Source organism: Hypanus sabinus, chromosome 4 (genome assembly GCF_030144855.1).
Source record: "Hypanus sabinus isolate sHypSab1 chromosome 4, sHypSab1.hap1, whole genome shotgun sequence".
NCBI classification, from domain to species: domain Eukaryota; kingdom Metazoa; phylum Chordata; class Chondrichthyes; order Myliobatiformes; family Dasyatidae; genus Hypanus; species Hypanus sabinus.
In genome coordinates this window covers 98,332,048-98,355,099 of record NC_082709.1, presented here as the reverse complement: position 1 = coordinate 98,355,099, position 23,052 = coordinate 98,332,048, and the positions used below count along the sequence as shown (strand labels likewise).

At 54.8% G+C, this 23,052-nt stretch overlaps 1 protein-coding gene across 1 annotated transcript in view; it reads right to left on the bottom strand.

Moving 5' to 3' along the window:
• LOC132393015 (phosphorylase b kinase regulatory subunit alpha, liver isoform-like) overlaps positions 1 to 23,052 on the bottom strand; it is a 221,448-nt gene that overhangs the window by 32,211 nt on the left and 166,185 nt on the right. Inside the window, exon 29 of the mRNA XM_059967706.1 lies at positions 20,193 to 20,366. Coding sequence (XP_059823689.1) covers positions 20,193 to 20,366 — 174 coding nt within the window. The remainder of the gene's footprint in view (positions 1 to 20,192; positions 20,367 to 23,052) is intronic.

Below are 23,052 nucleotides of genomic sequence, written 5' to 3'. Positions count from 1 at the left end.
CTTACACCTACCCCAGGCTCTACCAGTCTCTTACACCCACCCCAGGCTCTACTATTCACTTACATCCATCCCAGGCTCTACCACTCACCTACACCCACCCCAGGCTCTACCATTCACCTACACCTACCCCAGGCTCTACCACTCACTTACACCCACCCTAGGCTCTACCACTCACTTACACCCACCCCAGGCTCTACCACTCACTTACACCCACCCCAGGCTCTACCATTCACCTACACCCACCCCAGGCTCTACCATTCACCTACACCTACCCCAGGCTATACCACTCACTTACACCCACCCCAGGCTCTACCACTCACTTACACCCACACCAGGCTCTACCATTCACTTACACCCACCCCAGGCTCTACCACTCTCTTACACCCACCCCAGGCTCTACCACTCACTTACACCCACCCCAGGCTCTACCACTCACTTACACCCACCCCAGGCTCTACCACTCTCTTACACCCACCCCAGGCTCTACCACTCACTTACACCCACCCCAGGCTCTACCACTCTCTTACACCCACCCCAGGCTCTACCACTCACTTACACCCACCCCAGGCTCTACCACTCTCTTACACCCACCCCAGGCTCTACCACTCACTTACACCCACCCCAGGCTCTACCACTCACTTACACCCACCCCAGGCTCTACCACTCACTTACACCCACCCCAGGCTCTACCATTCACTTACACCCACCCTAGGCTCTACCACTCACTTACACCTACCCCAGGCTCTACCACTCTCTTACACCCACCCCAGGCTCTACCACTCACTTACACCCACCCCAGGCTCTATTATTCACTTACACCCACCCCAAGCTCTACCACTCACTTACACCTACCCCAGGCTCTACCACTCACCTACACCTACCCCAGGCTCAACCACTCACTTACACCCACCCCAGGCTCTACCACTCACTTACACCCACCCTAGGCTCTACCACTCACTTACACCCACCCCAGGCTCTACCACTCACTTACACCCACCCCAGGCTCTACCATTCACCTACACCCACCCCAGGCTCTACCATTCACCTACACCCACCCCAGGCTCTACTACTCACTTACACCCACCCCAGGCTTAACCACTCTCTTACACCTACCCCAGGCTCTACCACTCACTTACACCCACCCCAGGCTCTACCATTCACCTACACCCACCCCAGGCTCTACCACTCACTTACACCCACCCCAGGCTCTACCACTCACTTACACCCACCCCAGGCTCTACCACTCTCTTACACCCACCCCAGGCTCTACCACTCACTTACACCCACCCCAGGCTCTACCACTCTCTTACACCCACCCCAGGCTCTACCACTCACTTACACCCACCCCAGGCTCTACCACTCACTTACACCCACCCCAGGCTCTACCACTCACTTACACCCACCCCAGGCTCTACCATTCACTTACACCCACCCCAGGCTCTACCACTCACTTACACCTACCCCAGGCTCTACCACTCTCTTACACCCACCCCAGGCTCTGCCATTCACTTACACCTACCCCAGGCTCTACCACTCACTTACACCCACCCCAGGCTCTACCATTCACCTACACCCACCCCAGGCTCCACCACTCACTTACACCCACCCCAGGCTCTACCACTCACTTACACCCACCCCAGGCTCTACCACTCTCTTACACCCACCCCAGGCTCTACCACTCACTTACACCCACCCCAGGCTCTACCACTCACTTACACCCACCCCAGGCTCTATCACTCACTTACACCCACCCCAGGCTCTACCATTCACTTACACCCACCCCAGGCTCTACCACTCACTTACACCCACCCCAGGCTCTACCATTCACTTACACCCACCCCAGGCTCTACCATTCACTTACACCCACCCCAGGCTCTACCATTCACCTACACCTACCCCAGGCTCTACCACTCACCTACACCCACCCCAGGCTCTACCATTCACCTACACCCACCCCAGGCTCTACCACTCACTTACACCCACCCCAGGCTCTACCACTCACTTACACCCACCCCAGGCTCTACCACTCTCTTACACCCACCCCAGGCTCTACCACTCACTTACACCCACCCCAGGCTCTACCACTCTCTTACACCCACCCCAGGCTCTACCACTCACTTACACCCACCCCAGGCTCTACCACTCACTTACACCCACCCCAGGCTCTACCACTCACTTACACCCACCCTAGGCTCTACCATTCACTTACACCCACCCCAGGCTCTGCCATTCACTTACACCTACCCCAGGCTCTACCACTCACTTACACCCACCCCAGGCTCTACCATTCACCTACACCCACCCCAGGCTCCACCACTCACTTACACCCACCCCAGGCTCTACCACTCACTTACACCCACCCCAGGCTCTACCACTCTCTTACACCCACCCCAGGCTCTACCACTCACTTACACCCACCCCAGGCTCTACCACTCACTTACACCCACCCCAGGCTCTACCACTCACTTACACCCACCCCAGGCTCTACCACTCACTTACACCCACCCTAGGCTCTACCACTCACTTACACCCACCCCAGGCTCTACCACTCACTTACACCCACCCCAGGCTCTACCACTCACTTACACCCACCCTAGGCTCTACCACTCACTTACACCTACCCCAGGCTCTACCACTCTCTTACACCCACCCCAGGCTCTACCATTCACTTACACCTACCCCAGGCTCTACCACTCACTTACACCCACCCCAGGCTCTACCATTCACCTACACCCACCCCAGGCTCTACCACTCACTTACACCCACCCCAGGCTCTACCACTCACTTACACCCACCCCAGGGTCTACCACTCTCTTACACCCACCCCAGGCTCTACCACTCACTTACACCCACCCCAGGCTCTACCACTCTCTTACACCCACCCCAGGCTCTACCACTCACTTACACCCACCCCAGGCTCTACCACTCTCTTACACCCACCCCAGGCTCTACCACTCACTTACACCCACCCCAGGCTCTACCACTCACTTACACCCACCCCAGGCTCTACCACTCACTTACACCCACCCCAGGCTCTACCATTCACTTACACCCACCCCAGGCTCTACCACTCACTTACACCTACCCCAGGCTCTACCACTCTCTTACACCCACCCCAGGCTCTACCACTCACTTACACCCACCCCAGGCTCTATTATTCACTTACACCCACCCCAAGCTCTACCACTCACTTACACCTACCCCAGGCTCTACCACTCACCTACACCTACCCCAGGCTCTACCACTCACTTACACCCACCCCAGGCTCTACCATTCACCTACACCCACCCCAGGCTCTACCACTCACTTACACCCACCCTAGGCTCTACCACTCACTTACACCCACCCCAGGCTCTACCACTCACTTACACCCACCCCAGGCTCTACCAGTCACCTACACTCACCCCAGGCTCTACCATTCACCTACACCCACCCCAGGCTCTACCACTCACTTACACCCACCCCAGGCTTAACCACTCTCTTACACCCACCCCAGGCTTAACTACTCTCTTACTCCCACCCCAGGCTCTACCACTCTCTTACACCCACCCCAGGCTCTACCACTCACCTCACCCACCCCAGGCTCTACCACTCTCTTACACCCACCCCAGGCTCTACCACTCTCTTACACCCACCCCAGGCTCTACCACTCACTTACACCCACCCCAGGCTCTACCACTCACTTACACCCACCCCAGGCTCTACCACTCACTTACACCCACCCCAGGCTCTACCACTCACTTACACCCACCCCAGGCTCTACTATTCACTTACACCCACCCCAGGCTCTACCACTCACTTACACCCACCCCAGGCTCTACCATTCACTTACACCCACCCCAGGCTCTACCACTCACTTACACCCACCCCAAGCTCTACCACTCACTTACACCCACCCCAGGCTCTACCATTCACTTACACCCACCCCAGGCTCTACCATTCACCTACACCCACCCCAGGCTCTACCACTCACTTACACCCACCCCAGGCTCTACCATTCACCTACACCTACCCCAGGCTCTACCACTCACCTACACCCACCCCAGGCTCTACCATTCCCCTACACCTACCCCAGGCTCTACCACTCACCTACACCCACCCCAGGCTCTACCACTCACTTACACCCACCCCAGGCTCTACCATTCCCCTACACCTACCCCAGGCTCTACCACTCACCTACACCCACCCCAGGCTCTACCACTCACTTACACCCACCCCAGGCTCTACCACTCACTTGCACCCACCCCAGGCTCCACCACTCACTTGCACCCACCCCAGGCTCTATCACTCACTTACACCCACCCCAGGCTCTACCACTCACTTACACCTACCCCAGGCTCTACCACTCTCTTACACCCACCCCAGGCTCTACCATTCACTTACACCTACCCCAGGCTCTACCACTCACTTACACCCACCCCAGGCTCTACCATTCACCTACACCCACCCCAGGCTCTACCACTCACTTACACCCACCCCAGGCTCTACCACTCACTTACACCCACCCCAGGCTCTACCACTCTCTTACACCCACCCCAGGCTCTACCACTCACTTACACCCACCCCAGGCTCTACCACTCTCTTACACCCACCCCAGGCTCTACCACTCACTTACACCCACCTCAGGCTCTACCACTCTCTTACACCCACCCCAGGCTCTACCACTCACTTACACCCACCCCAGGCTCTACCACTCACTTACACCCACCCCAGGCTCTACCACTCTCTTACACCCACCCCAGGCTCTACCACTCACTTACACCCACCCCAGGCTCTATTATTCACTTACACCCACCCCAAGCTCTACCACTCACTTACACCTACCCCAGGCTCTACCACTCACCTACACCTACCCCAGGCTCTACCACTCACTTACACCCACCCCAGGCTCTACCACTCACTTACACCCACCCCAGGCTCTACCACTCACTTACACCCACCCCAGGCTCTACCACTCACTTACACCCACCCCAGGCTCTACTATTCACTTACACCCACCCCAGGCTCTACCACTCACTTACACCCACCCCAGGCTCTACCATTCACTTACACCCACCCCAGGCTCTACCACTCACTTACACCCACCCCAAGCTCTACCACTCACTTACACCCACCCCAGGCTCTACCATTCACTTACACCCACCCCAGGCTCTACCATTCACCTACACCCACCCCAGGCTCTACCACTCACTTACACCCACCCCAGGCTCTACCATTCACCTACACCTACCCCAGGCTCTACCACTCACCTACACCCACCCCAGGCTCTACCACTCACTTACACCCACCCCAGGCTCTACCACTCACTTACACCCACCCCAGGCTCTACCATTCCCCTACACCTACCCCAGGCTCTACCACTCACCTACACCCACCCCAGGCTCTACCACTCACTTACACCCACCCCAGGCTCTACCATTCCCCTACACCTACCCCAGGCTCTACCACTCACCTACACCCACCCCAGGCTCTACCACTCACTTACACCCACCCCAGGCTCTACCACTCACTTGCACCCACCCCAGGCTCTACCACTCACTTACACCCACCCCAGGCTCTATCACTCACTTACACCCACCCCAGGCTCTACCATTCACTTACACCCACCCCAGGCTCTACCACTCACTTACACCCACCCCAGGCTCTACCATTCACTTACACCCACCCCAGGCTCTACCATTCACTTACACCCACCCCAGGCTCTACCATTCACCTACACCTACCCCAGGCTCTACCACTCACCTACACCCACCCCAGGCTCTACCATTCACCTACACCTACCCCAGGCTCTACCACTCACCTACACCCACCCCAGGCTCTACCACTCACTTACACCCACCCCAGGCTCTACCACTCACTTACACCCACCCCAGGCTCTACCAGTCTCTTGCACCCACCCCAGGCTCTACTATTCACTTACACCCATCCCAGGCTCTACCACTCACCTACACCCACCCCAGGCTCTACCATTCACCTACACCTACCCCAGGCTCTACCACTCACTTACACCCACCCTAGGCTCTACCACTCTCTTACACCCACCCCAGGCTCTACCACTCACTTACACCCACCCCAGGCTCTACCACTCTCTTACACCCACCCCAGGCTCTACCACTCACTTACACCCACCCCAGGCTCTACCACTCACTTACACCCACCCCAGGCTCTACCACTCACTTACACCCACCCCAGGCTCTACCACTCACTTACACCTACCCCAGGCTCTACCAGTCTCTTACACCCACCCCAGGCTCTACTATTCACTTACACCCATCCCAGGCTCTACCACACCTACACCCACCCCAGGCTCTACCATTCACCTACACCTACCCCAGGCTCTACCACTCACTTACACCCACCCTAGGCTCTACCACTCACTTACACCCACCCCAGGCTCTACCACTCACTTACACCCACCCCAGGCTCTACCATTCACCTACACCCACCCCAGGCTCTACCATTCACCTACACCTACCCCAGGCTATACCACTCACTTACACCCACCCCAGGCTCTACCACTCACTTACACCCACACCAGGCTCTACCATTCACTTACACCCACCCCAGGCTCTACCATTCACCTACACCTACCCCAGGCTCTACCACTCACTTACACCCACCCCAGGCTCTACCATTCACTTACACCCACCCCAGGCTCTACCATTCACCTACACCTACCCCAGGCTCTACCACTCACTTACACCCACCCCAGGCTCTACCATTCACTTACACCTACCCCAGGCTCTACCACTCACTTACACCCACCCCAGGCTCTACCATTCACCTACACCCACCCCAGGCTCTACCACTCACTTACACCCACCCCAGGCTCTACCACTCACTTACACCCACCCCAGGCTCTACCACTCTCTTACACCCACCCCAGGCTCTACCACTCTCTTACACCCACCCCAGGCTCTACCACTCACTTACACCCACCCCAGGCTCTACCACTCACTTACACCCACCCCAGGCTCTACCACTCACTTACACCCACCCCAGGCTCTACCATTCACTTACACCCACCCCAGGCTCTACCACTCACTTACACCTACCCCAGGCTCTACCACTCTCTTACACCCACCCCAGGCTCTACCACTCACTTACACCCACCCCAGGCTCTATTATTCACTTACACCCACCCCAAGCTCTACCACTCACTTACACCTACCCCAGGCTCTACCACTCACCTACACCTACCCCAGGCTCTACCACTCACTTACACCCACCCCAGGCTCTACCACTCACTTACACCCACCCTAGGCTCTACCACTCTCTTACACCCACCCCAGGCTCTACCACTCACTTACACCCACCCCAGGCTCTATTATTCACTTACACCCACCCCAAGCTCTACCACTCACCTACACCTACCCCAGGCTCTACCACTCACTTACACCCACCCTAGGCTCTACCACTCTCTTACACCCACCCCAGGCTCTACCACTCACTTACACCCACCCCAGGCTCTACCACTCTCTTACACCCACCCCAGGCTCTACCACTCACTTACACCCACCCCAGGCTCTACCACTCACTTACACCCACCCCAGGCTCTACCACTCTCTTACACCCACCCCAGGCTCTACCACTCACTTACACCCACCCCAGGCTCTACCACTCACTTACACCCACCCCAGGCTCTACCATTCACTTACACCCACCCCAGGCTCTACCACTCACTTACACCCACCCCAGGCTCTACCACTCACTTACACCTACCCCAGGCTCTACCAGTCTCTTACACCCACCCCAGGCTCTACTATTCACCTACACCCATCCCAGGCTCTACCACTCACCTACACCCACCCCAGGCTCTACCATTCAGCTACACCTACCCCAGGCTCTACCACTCACTTACACCCACCCTAGGCTCTACCACTCACTTACACCCACCCCAGGCTCTACCACTCACTTACACCCACCCCAGGCTCTACCATTCACCTACACCCACCCCAGGCTCTACCATTCACCTACACCTACCCCAGGCTATACCACTCACTTACACCCACCCCAGGCTCTACCACTCACGTACACCCACACCAGGCTCTACCATTCACTTACACCCACCCCAGGCTCTACCATTCACCTACACCTACCCCAGGCTCTACCACTCACTTACACCCACCCCAGGCTCTACCATTCACCTACACCCACCCCAGGCTCTACCATTCACCTACACCTACCCCAGGCTCTACCACTCACTTACACCCACCCCAGGCTCTACCATTCACTTACACCTACCCCAGGCTCTACCACTCACTTACACCCACCCCAGGCTCTACCATTCACCTACACCCACCCCAGGCTCTACCACTCACTTACACCCACCCCAGGCTCTACCACTCACTTACACCCACCCCAGGCTCTACCACTCTCTTACACCCACCCCAGGCTCTACCACTCACCTCACCCACCCCAGGCTCTACCACTCTCTTACACCCACCCCAGGCTCTACCACTCTCTTACACCCACCCCAGGCTCTACCACTCACTTACACCCACCCCAGGCTCTACCACTCACTTACACCCACCCCAGGCTCTACCACTCACTTACACCCACCCCAGGCTCTACCATTCACTTACACCCACCCCAGGCTCTACCACTCACTTACACCCACCCCTAGCTTTACCACTCACTTACACCCACCCCAGGCTCTACCATTCACTTACACCCACCCCAGGGTCTACCATTCACCTACACCCACCCCAGGCTCTACCACTCACTTACACCCACCCCAGGCTCTACCATTCACCTACACCTACCCCAGGCTCTACCACTCACCTACACCCACCCCAGGCTCTACCACTCACTTACACCCACCCCAGGCTCTACCACTCACTTACACCCACCCCAGGCTCTACCATTCCCCTACACCTACCCCAGGCTCTACCACTCACCTACACCCACCCCAGGCTCTACCACTCACTTACACCCACCCCAGGCTCTACCATTCCCCTACACCTACCCCAGGCTCTACCACTCACCTACACCCACCCCAGGCTCTACCACTCACTTACACCCACCCCAGGCTCTACCACTCACTTGCACCCACCCCAGGCTCCACCACTCACTTGCACCCACCCCAGGCTCTATCACTCACTTACACCCACCCCAGGCTCTACCATTCACTTACACCCACCCCAGGCTCTACCACTCACTTACACCCACCCCAGGCTCTACCATTCACCTACACCTACCCCAGGCTCTACCACTCACCTACACCCACCCCAGGCTCTACCACTCACTTACACCCACCCCAGGCTCTACCACTCACTTACACCCACCCCAGGCTCTACCAGTCTCTTGCACCCACCCCAGGCTCTACTATTCACTTACACCCATCCCAGGCTCTACCACTCACCTACACCCACCCCAGGCTCTACCATTCACCTACACCTACCCCAGGCTCTACCACTCACTTACACCCACCCTAGGCTCTACCACTCTCTTACACCCACCCCAGGCTCTACCACTCACTTACACCCACCCCAGGCTCTACCACTCTCTTACACCCACCCCAGGCTCTACCACTCACTTACACCCACCCCAGGCTCTACCACTCACTTACACCCACCCCAGGCTCTACCACTCACTTACACCCACCCCAGGCTCTACCACTCACTTACACCTACCCCAGGCTCTACCAGTCTCTTACACCCACCCCAGGCTCTACTATTCACTTACACCCATCCCAGGCTCTACCACACCTACACCCACCCCAGGCTCTACCATTCACCTACACCTACCCCAGGCTCTACCACTCACTTACACCCACCCTAGGCTCTACCACTCACTTACACCCACCCCAGGCTCTACCACTCACTTACACCCACCCCAGGCTCTACCATTCACCTACACCCACCCCAGGCTCTACCATTCACCTACACCTACCCCAGGCTATACCACTCACTTACACCCACCCCAGGCTCTACCACTCACTTACACCCACACCAGGCTCTACCATTCACTTACACCCACCCCAGGCTCTACCATTCACCTACACCTACCCCAGGCTCTACCACTCACTTACACCCACCCCAGGCTCTACCATTCACTTACACCCACCCCAGGCTCTACCATTCACCTACACCTACCCCAGGCTCTACCACTCACTTACACCCACCCCAGGCTCTACCATTCACTTACACCTACCCCAGGCTCTACCACTCACTTACACCCACCCCAGGCTCTACCATTCACCTACACCCACCCCAGGCTCTACCACTCACTTACACCCACCCCAGGCTCTACCACTCACTTACACCCACCCCAGGCTCTACCACTCTCTTACACCCACCCCAGGCTCTACCACTCTCTTACACCCACCCCAGGCTCTACCACTCACTTACACCCACCCCAGGCTCTACCACTCACTTACACCCACCCCAGGCTCTACCACTCACTTACACCCACCCCAGGCTCTACCATTCACTTACACCCACCCCAGGCTCTACCATTCACCTACACCTACCCCAGGCTCTACCACTCACCTACACCCACCCCAGGCTCTACCATTCACCTACACCTACCCCAGGCTCTACCACTCACCTACACCCACCCCAGGCTCTACCACTCACTTACACCCACCCCAGGCTCTACCACTCACTTACACCCACCCCAGGCTCTACCAGTCTCTTGCACCCACCCCAGGCTCTACTATTCACTTACACCCATCCCAGGCTCTACCACTCACCTACACCCACCCCAGGCTCTACCATTCACCTACACCTACCCCAGGCTCTACCACTCACTTACACCCACCCTAGGCTCTACCACTCTCTTACACCCACCCCAGGCTCTACCACTCACTTACACCCACCCCAGGCTCTACCACTCTCTTACACCCACCCCAGGCTCTACCACTCACTTACACCCACCCCAGGCTCTACCACTCACTTACACCCACCCCAGGCTCTACCACTCACTTACACCCACCCCAGGCTCTACCACTTACTTACACCTACCCCAGGCTCTACCAGTCTCTTACACCCACCCCAGGCTCTACTATTCACTTACACCCATCCCAGGCTCTACCACACCTACACCCACCCCAGGCTCTACCATTCACCTACACCTACCCCAGGCTCTACCACTCACTTACACCCACCCTAGGCTCTACCACTCACTTACACCCACCCCAGGCTCTACCACTCACTTACACCCACCCCAGGCTCTACCATTCACCTACACCCACCCCAGGCTCTACCATTCACCTACACCTACCCCAGGCTATACCACTCACTTACACCCACCCCAGGCTCTACCACTCACTTACACCCACACCAGGCTCTACCATTCACTTACACCCACCCCAGGCTCTACCATTCACCTACACCTACCCCAGGCTCTACCACTCACTTACACCCACCCCAGGCTCTACCATTCACTTACACCCACCCCAGGCTCTACCATTCACCTACACCTACCCCAGGCTCTACCACTCACTTACACCCACCCCAGGCTCTACCATTCACTTACACCTACCCCAGGCTCTACCACTCACTTACACCCACCCCAGGCTCTACCATTCACCTACACCCACCCCAGGCTCTACCACTCACTTACACCCACCCCAGGCTCTACCACTCACTTACACCCACCCCAGGCTCTACCACTCTCTTACACCTACCCCAGGCTCTACCAGTCTCTTACACCCACCCCAGGCTCTACTATTCACCTACACCCATCCCAGGCTCTACCACTCACCTACACCCACCCCAGGCTCTACCATTCACCTACACCTACCCCAGGCTCTACCACTCACTTACACCCACCCTAGGCTCTACCACTCACTTACACCCACCCCAGGCTCTACCACTCACTTACACCCACCCCAGGCTCTACCATTCACCTACACCCATCCCAGGCTCTACCACACCTACACCCACCCCAGGCTCTACCATTCACCTACACCTACCCCAGGCTCTACCACTCACTTACACCCACCCTAGGCTCTACCACTCACTTACACCCACCCCAGGCTCTACCACTCACTTACACCCACCCCAGGCTCTACCATTCACCTACACCCACCCCAGGCTCTACCATTCACCTACACCTACCCCAGGCTATACCACTCACTTACACCCACCCCAGGCTCTACCACTCACTTACACCCACACCAGGCTCTACCATTCACTTACACCCACCCCAGGCTCTACCATTCACCTACACCTACCCCAGGCTCTACCACTCACTTACACCCACCCCAGGCTCTACCATTCACTTACACCCACCCCAGGCTCTACCATTCACCTACACCTACCCCAGGCTCTACCACTCACTTACACCCACCCCAGGCTCTACCATTCACTTACACCTACCCCAGGCTCTACCACTCACTTACACCCACCCCAGGCTCTACCATTCACCTACACCCACCCCAGGCTCTACCACTCACTTACACCCACCCCAGGCTCTACCACTCACTTACACCCACCCCAGGCTCTACCACTCTCTTACACCCACCCCAGGCTCTACCACTCTCTTACACCCACCCCAGGCTCTACCACTCACTTACACCCACCCCAGGCTCTACCACTCACTTACACCCACCCCAGGCTCTACCACTCACTTACACCCACCCCAGGCTCTACCATTCACTTACACCCACCCCAGGCTCTACCATTCACCTACACCTACCCCAGGCTCTACCACTCACCTACACCCACCCCAGGCTCTACCATTCACCTACACCTACCCCAGGCTCTACCACTCACCTACACCCACCCCAGGCTCTACCACTCACTTACACCCACCCCAGGCTCTACCACTCACTTACACCCACCCCAGGCTCTACCAGTCTCTTGCACCCACCCCAGGCTCTACTATTCACTTACACCCATCCCAGGCTCTACCACTCACCTACACCCACCCCAGGCTCTACCATTCACCTACACCTACCCCAGGCTCTACCACTCACTTACACCCACCCTAGGCTCTACCACTCTCTTACACCCACCCCAGGCTCTACCACTCACTTACACCCACCCCAGGCTCTACCACTCTCTTACACCCACCCCAGGCTCTACCACTCACTTACACCCACCCCAGGCTCTACCACTCACTTACACCCACCCCAGGCTCTACCACTCACTTACACCCACCCCAGGCTCTACCACTCACTTACACCTACCCCAGGCTCTACCAGTCTCTTACACCCACCCCAGGCTCTACTATTCACTTACACCCATCCCAGGCTCTACCACACCTACACCCACCCCAGGCTCTACCATTCACCTACACCTACCCCAGGCTCTACCACTCACTTACACCCACCCTAGGCTCTACCACTCACTTACACCCACCCCAGGCTCTACCACTCACTTACACCCACCCCAGGCTCTACCATTCACCTACACCCACCCCAGGCTCTACCATTCACCTACACCTACCCCAGGCTATACCACTCACTTACACCCACCCCAGGCTCTACCACTCACTTACACCCACACCAGGCTCTACCATTCACTTACACCCACCCCAGGCTCTACCATTCACCTACACCTACCCCAGGCTCTACCACTCACTTACACCCACCCCAGGCTCTACCATTCACTTACACCCACCCCAGGCTCTACCATTCACCTACACCTACCCCAGGCTCTACCACTCACTTACACCCACCCCAGGCTCTACCATTCACTTACACCTACCCCAGGCTCTACCACTCACTTACACCCACCCCAGGCTCTACCATTCACCTACACCCACCCCAGGCTCTACCACTCACTTACACCCACCCCAGGCTCTACCACTCACTTACACCCACCCCAGGCTCTACCACTCTCTTACACCCACCCCAGGCTCTACCACTCTCTTACACCCACCCCAGGCTCTACCACTCACTTACACCCACCCCAGGCTCTACCACTCACTTACACCCACCCCAGGCTCTACCACTCACTTACACCCACCCCAGGCTCTACCATTCACTTACACCCACCCCAGGCTCTACCACTCACTTACACCTACCCCAGGCTCTACCACTCTCTTACACCCACCCCAGGCTCTACCACTCACTTACACCCACCCCAGGCTCTATTATTCACTTACACCCACCCCAAGCTCTACCACTCACTTACACCTACCCCAGGCTCTACCACTCACCTACACCTACCCCAGGCTCTACCACTCACTTACACCCACCCCAGGCTCTACCACTCACTTACACCCACCCTAGGCTCTACCACTCTCTTACACCCACCCCAGGCTCTACCACTCACTTACACCCACCCCAGGCTCTATTATTCACTTACACCCACCCCAAGCTCTACCACTCACCTACACCTACCCCAGGCTCTACCACTCACTTACACCCACCCTAGGCTCTACCACTCTCTTACACCCACCCCAGGCTCTACCACTCACTTACACCCACCCCAGGCTCTACCACTCTCTTACACCCACCCCAGGCTCTACCACTCACTTACACCCACCCCAGGCTCTACCACTCACTTACACCCACCCCAGGCTCTACCACTCTCTTACACCCACCCCAGGCTCTACCACTCACTTACACCCACCCCAGGCTCTACCACTCACTTACACCCACCCCAGGCTCTACCACTCACTTACACCCACCCCAGGCTCTACCATTCACTTACACCCACCCCAGGCTCTACCACTCACTTACACCCACCCCAGGCTCTACCACTCACTTACACCTACCCCAGGCTCTACCAGTCTCTTACACCCACCCCAGGCTCTACTATTCACCTACACCCATCCCAGGCTCTACCACTCACCTACACCCACCCCAGGCTCTACCATTCACCTACACCTACCCCAGGCTCTACCACTCACTTACACCCACCCTAGGCTCTACCACTCACTTACACCCACCCCAGGCTCTACCACTCACTTACACCCACCCCAGGCTCTACCATTCACCTACACCCACCCCAGGCTCTACCATTCACCTACACCTACCCCAGGCTATACCACTCACTTACACCCACCCCAGGCTCTACCACTCACGTACACCCACACCAGGCTCTACCATTCACTTACACCCACCCCAGGCTCTACCATTCACCTACACCTACCCCAGGCTCTACCACTCACTTACACCCACCCCAGGCTCTACCATTCACCTACACCCACCCCAGGCTCTACCATTCACCTACACCTACCCCAGGCTCTACCACTCACTTACACCCACCCCAGGCTCTACCATTCACTTACACCTACCCCAGGCTCTACCACTCACTTACACCCACCCCAGGCTCTACCATTCACCTACACCCACCCCAGGCTCTACCACTCACTTACACCCACCCCAGGCTCTACCACTCACTTACACCCACCCCAGGCTCTACCACTCTCTTACACCCACCCCAGGCTCTACCACTCACCTCACCCACCCCAGGCTCTACCACTCTCTTACACCCACCCCAGGCTCTACCACTCTCTTACACCCACCCCAGGCTCTACCACTCACTTACACCCACCCCAGGCTCTACCACTCACTTACACCCACCCCAGGCTCTACCACTCACTTACACCCACCCCAGGCTCTACCATTCACTTACACCCACCCCAGGCTCTACCACTCACTTACACCCACCCCTAGCTTTACCACTCACTTACACCCACCCCAGGCTCTACCATTCACTTACACCCACCCCAGGCTCTACCATTCACCTACACCCACCCCAGGCTCTACCACTCACTTACACCCACCCCAGGCTCTACCATTCACCTACACCTACCCCAGGCTCTACCACTCACCTACACCCACCCCAGGCTCTACCACTCACTTACACCCACCCCAGGCTCTACCACTCACTTACACCCACCCCAGGCTCTACCATTCCCCTACACCTACCCCAGGCTCTACCACTCACCTACACCCACCCCAGGCTCTACCACTCACTTACACCCACCCCAGGCTCTACCATTCCCCTACACCTACCCCAGGCTCTACCACTCACCTACACCCACCCCAGGCTCTACCACTCACTTACACCCACCCCAGGCTCTACCACTCACTTGCACCCACCCCAGGCTCCACCACTCACTTGCACCCACCCCAGGCTCTATCACTCACTTACACCCACCCCAGGCTCTACCATTCACTTACACCCACCCCAGGCTCTACCACTCACTTACACCCACCCCAGGCTCTACCATTCACTTACACCCACCCCAGGCTCTACCATTCACTTACACCCACCCCAGGCTCTACCATTCACCTACACCTACCCCAGGCTCTACCACTCACCTACACCCACCCCAGGCTCTACCATTCACCTACACCTACCCCAGGCTCTACCACTCACCTACACCCACCCCAGGCTCTACCACTCACTTACACCCACCCCAGGCCCTACCACTCACTTACACCCACCCCAGGCTCTACCACTCACTTACACCCACCCCAGGCTCTACCACTCACTTACACCCACCCCAGGCTCTACCACTCACTTACACCTACCCCAGGCTCTACCACTCTCTTACACCCACCCCAGGCTCTACTATTCACTTACACCCATCCCAGGCTCTACCACTCACCTACACCCACCCCAGGCTCTACCATTCACCTACACCTACCCCAGGCTCTACCACTCACTTACACCCACCCTAGGCTCTACCACTCACTTATACCCACCCCAGGCTCTACCACTCACTTACACCCACCCCAGGCTCTACCATTCACCTACACCCACCCCAGGCTCTACCACTCACTTACACCCACCCCAGGCTCTACCACTCTCTTACACCCACCCCAGGCTCTACCACTCACTTACACCCACCCCAGGCTCTACCACTCACCTCACCCACCCCAGGCTCTACCACTCTCTTACACCCACCCCAGGCTCTACCACTCTCTTACACCCACCCCAGGCTCTACCACTCACTTACACCCACCCCAGGCTCTACCACTCACTTACACCCACCCCAGGCTCTACCACTCACTTACACCCACCCCAGGCTCTACTATTCACTTACACCCACCCCAGGCTCTACCACTCACTTACACCCACCCCAGGCTCTACCATTCACTTACACCCACCCCAGGCTCTACCACTCACTTACACCCACCCCAGGCTCTACCACTCACTTACACCCACCCCAGGCTCTACCACTCTCTTACACCCACCCCAGGCTCTACCACTCACTTACACCCACCCCAGGCTCTACCACTCACTTACACCCACCCCAGGCTCTACCACTCACTTACACCCACCCCAGGCTCTACCATTCACTTACACCCACCCCAGGCTCTACCACTCACTTACACCTACCCCAGGCTCTACCACTCTCTTACACCCACCCCAGGCTCTACCACTCACTTACACCCACCCCAGGCTCTTTTATTCACTTACACCCACCCCAAGCTCTACCACTCACTTACACCTACCCCAGGCTCTACCACTCACCTACACCTACTCCAGGCTCTACCACTCACTTACACCCATCCCAGGCTCTACCACTCACTTACACCCACCCTAGGCTCTACCACTCACTTACACCCACCCCAGGCTCTACCACTCACTTACACCCACCCCAGGCTCTACCATTCACCTACACCCACCCCAGGCTCTACCACTCACTTACACCCACCCTAGGCTCTACCACTCACTTACACCCACCCCAGGCTCTACCACTCACTTACACCCACCCCAGGATCTACCATTCACCTACACCCACCCCAGGCTCTACCATTCACCTACACCCACCCCAGGCTCTACCACTCTCTTACACCCACCCCAGGCTTAACCACTCTCTTACACCCACCCCAGGCTCTACCACTCACTTACACCCACCCCAGGCTCTACCACTCACTTACACCCACCCCAGGCTCTACCACTCTCTTACACCCACCCCAGGCTCTACCACTCACTTACACCCACCCCAGGCTCTACCACTCACTTACACCCACCCCAGGCTCTACCACTCTCTTACACCCACCCCAGGCTCTACCACTCACTTACACCCACCCCAGGCTCTACCACTCACCTCACCCACCCCAGGCTCTACCACTCTCTTACACCCACCCCAGGCTCTACCACTCTCTTACACCCACCCCAGGCTCTACCACTCACTTACACCCACCCCAGGCTCTACCACTCACTTACACCCACCCCAGGCTCTACCATTCACTTACACCCACCCCAGGCTCTACCACTCACTTACACCCACCCCAGGCTCTACCACTCACTTACACCCACCCCAGGCTCTACCATTCACTTACACCCACCCCAGGCTCTACCATTCACCTACACCCACCCCAGGCTCTACCACTCACTTACACCCACCCCAGGCTCTACCATTCACCTACACCTACCCCAGGCTCTACCACTCACCTACACCCACCCCAGGCTCTACCACTCACTTACACCCACCCCAGGCTCTACCACTCACTTACACCCACCCCAGGCTCTACCATTCCCCTACACCTACCCCAGGCTCTACCACTCACCTACACCCACCCCAGGCTCTACCACTCACTTACACCCACCCCAGGCTCTACCATTCCCCTACACCTACCCCAGGCTCTACCACTCACCTACACCCACCCCAGGCTCTACCACTCACTTACACCCACCCCAGGCTCTACCACTCACTTGCACCCACCCCAGGCTCCACCACTCACTTGCACCCACCCCAGGCTCTATCACTCACTTACACCCACCCCAGGCTCTACCATTCACTTACACCCACCCCAGGCTCTACCACTCACTTACACCCACCCCAGGCTCTACCATTCACTTACACCCACCCCAGGCTCTACCATTCACTTACACCCACCCCAGGCTCTACCATTCACCTACACCTACCCCAGGCTCTACCACTCACCTACACCCACCCCAGGCTCTACCATTCACCTACACCTACCCCAGGCTCTACCACTCACCTACACCCACCCCAGGCTCTACCACTCACTTACACCCACCCCAGGCTCTACCACTCACTTACACCCACCCCAGGCTCTACCACTCACTTACACCCACCCCAGGCTCTACCACTCACTTACACCCACACCAGGCTCTACCACTCACTTACACCTACCCCAGGCTCTACCACTCACTTACACCCACCCCAGGCTCTCCCACTCACTTACACCTACCCCAGGCTCTACCACTCACTTACACCCACCCCAGGCTCTACCACTCACCTACACCTACCCCAGATTCTACCTCTCACCTACACCCTTACAACAGCCAATTTATTTACTCATCCATGTCTTTAGGAAGTGGGAGGAAACTAAAGCACTCAGGTTCAACCCCCACAGTCACAGGGAGAGCATGCAGACTCCACATAGACAGCACCTGAGGTCAGGTTTGAACCTGGGTCTCTAGCACTGTGTGGCAGCAGTTCCACCCACTGCCTGTTGTACTGCCCTGAATAAACTTTTAAATTCCACCGGTTCTAGACCAATTGAAACAGATTGGAAGGTTGTAAATGCAGCCTCATTATTAAGGAAGACATTCAGGCCAGATGAAAATAATGAACGAATCATGCAGAGTCAACATCGACTTATGAAAAAGGAATGATCTGATAAATCTGTGGTGATTTTGGTGTTTATAATTAATAGAATCCATGAGAGTGAACCAGTGATGTGCAGTATTTGGAGATAGAATAAGAGACACATAGATGACCATGCCATGTCCCTTATTGCTGCATCATTGAGGGAATTGACCTTGACCTCGCTTAACCATGTTGCACGATGGTGAGGGCGTTGTTTTGAAATCCCACAATGGTGGGGGGCTTGGTTGAATCAGATGCCATATTGATCAGGGTGCGGTCTTGTTCCACACATCATCCTGATGAGGTTCTTATATTGCATTGGATGTCGTTCTTGTCAGGCTGTTATTTTGTTCCTGATGCCATGTTGGTAAGGGTCTTCAGCTGCATAAGATGTTGTATCAGCGAGGGTGTTGTTTTGTTCCAGATGCCTTGTTGATGAGGATGTTGTCTTATACAACTTGAACTCTCTGCCTTTAGTAGAATTCACACAATATGACGCGTGTAAGAAATGAGCAGTCTAGCTTAGAGCATGAACTTGAATTGATGCTGACAACAATTATGGAAACATTAACATACATTGCATTTACCAGATTATAAATAGCCTTTTCATTCATTCACAATACCTGGACATCTCCATTAAGACTGGAAATTAATATTCAATTTGGACATCCTGAGGATCTGAAAGGCAGATTTGTGTCATGTCACAAACTCACCTTCTGGAGAAGTTTCCAGACCTTTTCGTAGAAACCCATGGGGACTCGGTTAATAGCTCCATCGAGGCGGCGTCGACGCAACCACTGCCCCTGACGGTCATCCCAGCTCAAGTGGGCACTGAAGGAGTTGGTGGGAGATGCTGTGCCTGTGGGAGACGATGGGCTGCTGCATTGCTAAAACAAGGAAAGCAGGTTAGTGCTTCATTCAATAACAGTACGACATAGGCAGCCAGCCTGCATCTGATTCAAGGCAGGGTTCCTGGCGGAAGGATGGGACTCTGCAGTGCAGATAGGGTGGTTAAAAATGCATATAAAACCTCAAGATACAGGAGCAGAATTAGGCCAATCGAGCCTGCCCTGCCTTTTCATCATGACAGATGCATTTTCCCTCTCAGCCCCAACCTCCTACCTTCTCCTTGACCAATCAAGAATCTATCAACCCCTGCCTTAATTATAACAAACAGTTGGCTTCCACAGCCCGTTATGGAAAAGAATTCCACAGATTCACCACACTCTGGCTAAAGGAACTCTTTCTCATCTCTGTTCTAAAAGGACACCCCTCTATTCTGAGGCTGTGTCCTCTGGTCCTAGATTCCCTCACCATAGGAAACATCTTCACCACATCCACTCTACTGAGGCCTTTCAACATTCAACAGGTTTCAATTAGGTCACCCCTCATTCTTCTGAATTCCATTGAGTTCAGCCCAGAGCCATCAAATACTCTTCATATGACATATTTTTCAATCCTGGAATCATTTTCGTAAACCTCCTTGTCTCCAGTTTCAGCACATCCTTCTGAAGGGGCCCAAAACACCTCACAATGCTCCAAGTGAGGTCTCTCGGGTTCTTTATAAAGTCTCAATATTACATCCTTGCTTTTATATTCTAGTCTTCTTGAAATAAATGCTAACATCACATTTGCCTTCCTCTCCACCTACTCAACCTGCAATTAACCTTTCTGAAAATCCTGCACGAGTATTCCTAAGTCCCTTTGCCCCTCAAATTTTGGATTTAGATGGAGCAGAGTGTGTTAGGTGTGTCCAGGAAGGATTTTTGACACAAAATATATAGGCTGACTGGGGGATCTAGTACTCGGCAATGAACAGACCTCTCAGTGGGTGAACATATTGGAGACAGTAACCACAACTCCCTGACCTTTACCACAGCCTTATGAGTAGACAGTATGGGAAAGAATTTAATTACGGGAGTGTAAATTATGATACCCTTTGGCAGGAACTTGGGAACATAAATTTGGAATGTATGCTTGAGGTTCTGGATAGGTTTGTCCCATTAAGGCAGGGAAAAGATGGCACGGTGAACGATCCGCGGTTGACAAGAGATGTAAAATATTTCATTCAGGGGTAGAAGAATACTTAATGTTTGGAAAGCAAGGGTCAGAAAGGCCTCTTGAGAGTTACAAGGAAGCCAAAAAAAGAGATTAAGAATGGATATAGGAGAGCTAGAAGGGGAAATAAGAAGGATTAAGATTTTCTTAGAGACATGATTAGTGCAAGGCATCCTGCATATACATGAAGAATAGAAGGATGACATGAGAAGGGATAACAAAGGAAACATGCCTGCGGTCAGAGGAGATTGTTAATGAATACTTCACTTCAGTATTCATCAGTGAGAGGGACCATGAGGAATGTGAGGAACAGAGAACAGGCTGATATGCTGGAACATTTAAAAACATAAGGATAGATAATAGTACGTACTCCAGGTTACTACAGGAAGCAAGCAAAGAGATGGTTTCACCTTTCGTGATGATCTTTGCATCCTCACTGGCCAAAGGAAGAGTGCCAGAGGATCGGAGGATGGCAAATGTTATTCCTTTGACCACGGAAGGTAATAGAGATACCTCTGGGAATTAATGACCAGTGAGTCTTATGTTAGTGGCTGGCAAACTATTGGAGCTGATTCTTAGGGACAGGATTGATGAACATTTGGAGAAACATATTCAGATCATCAACTGTCAAAATCATTTCCCCAGGGTAGATTGGTCAAATATCAGTGGACATGCTTTAAAGGTTGGGGGGGCATTGGACAGCCAGGAGGAGAATGCAGTTTTCGTAAACATCTAACGTAGATATCACGTGGAGACAATTCTGAATTTAAACAAAATGAACAAAATGGATGACCTTATGCCCAGGGTTGTTTGTGTCTATTTAATTTAACTTCAGTTCACTGTACAAGTTTGGTGAGGAAAGGACGTCAAAGGGACATCAAAATGATCTTCCTTTATCCCCATCAAATTTTTTTTGAAACCTTTAGTTTATTCTTTGTAAGCATATTGAGAGGAGAGACGTGAGATTCTATGACTGGACAAATTTCCAGAAACACATTAAATCAGGGCTGGCATCTCCATCCAGAACCATAGCTTCATGTTGTACTTGTTCTTTCTTATCAGTCCTATGTAGTTCTAATACAATACTTTCTAATACTATGGAGGCATGGTTATCTTATCAAATGATTTTTGTGCATTTTCTGATTTACAGATAAAATCTGCTTATTGGATAGCTGTAAAAGTAGAACCCATCCGTTTTACGCAGGGATGGTCGTTAGGTCTCTAAAATGGCCTAAACATTGGAGACAGCCTTTGGAACTTAGTAACAGCAGGGTTACCCACTATATTGTTACTCAAGCACCAGATTACAAAATTCCAATCATTAAATTCCAATGTTGCCATGTTGTGGTTTAGAAAGTTAACATAATCACAATAAAATCAGGCCCAGAATTGCAACAGTGAAGCAAACACAGGAAACTGCTAAATCCTAAACTGGATTTTATATAGTAGATCCAAAATAAAAGAATGGTGGAGAATAATTTTCCACAGTTTAGAGATCTTGGCAGCAAACATAGA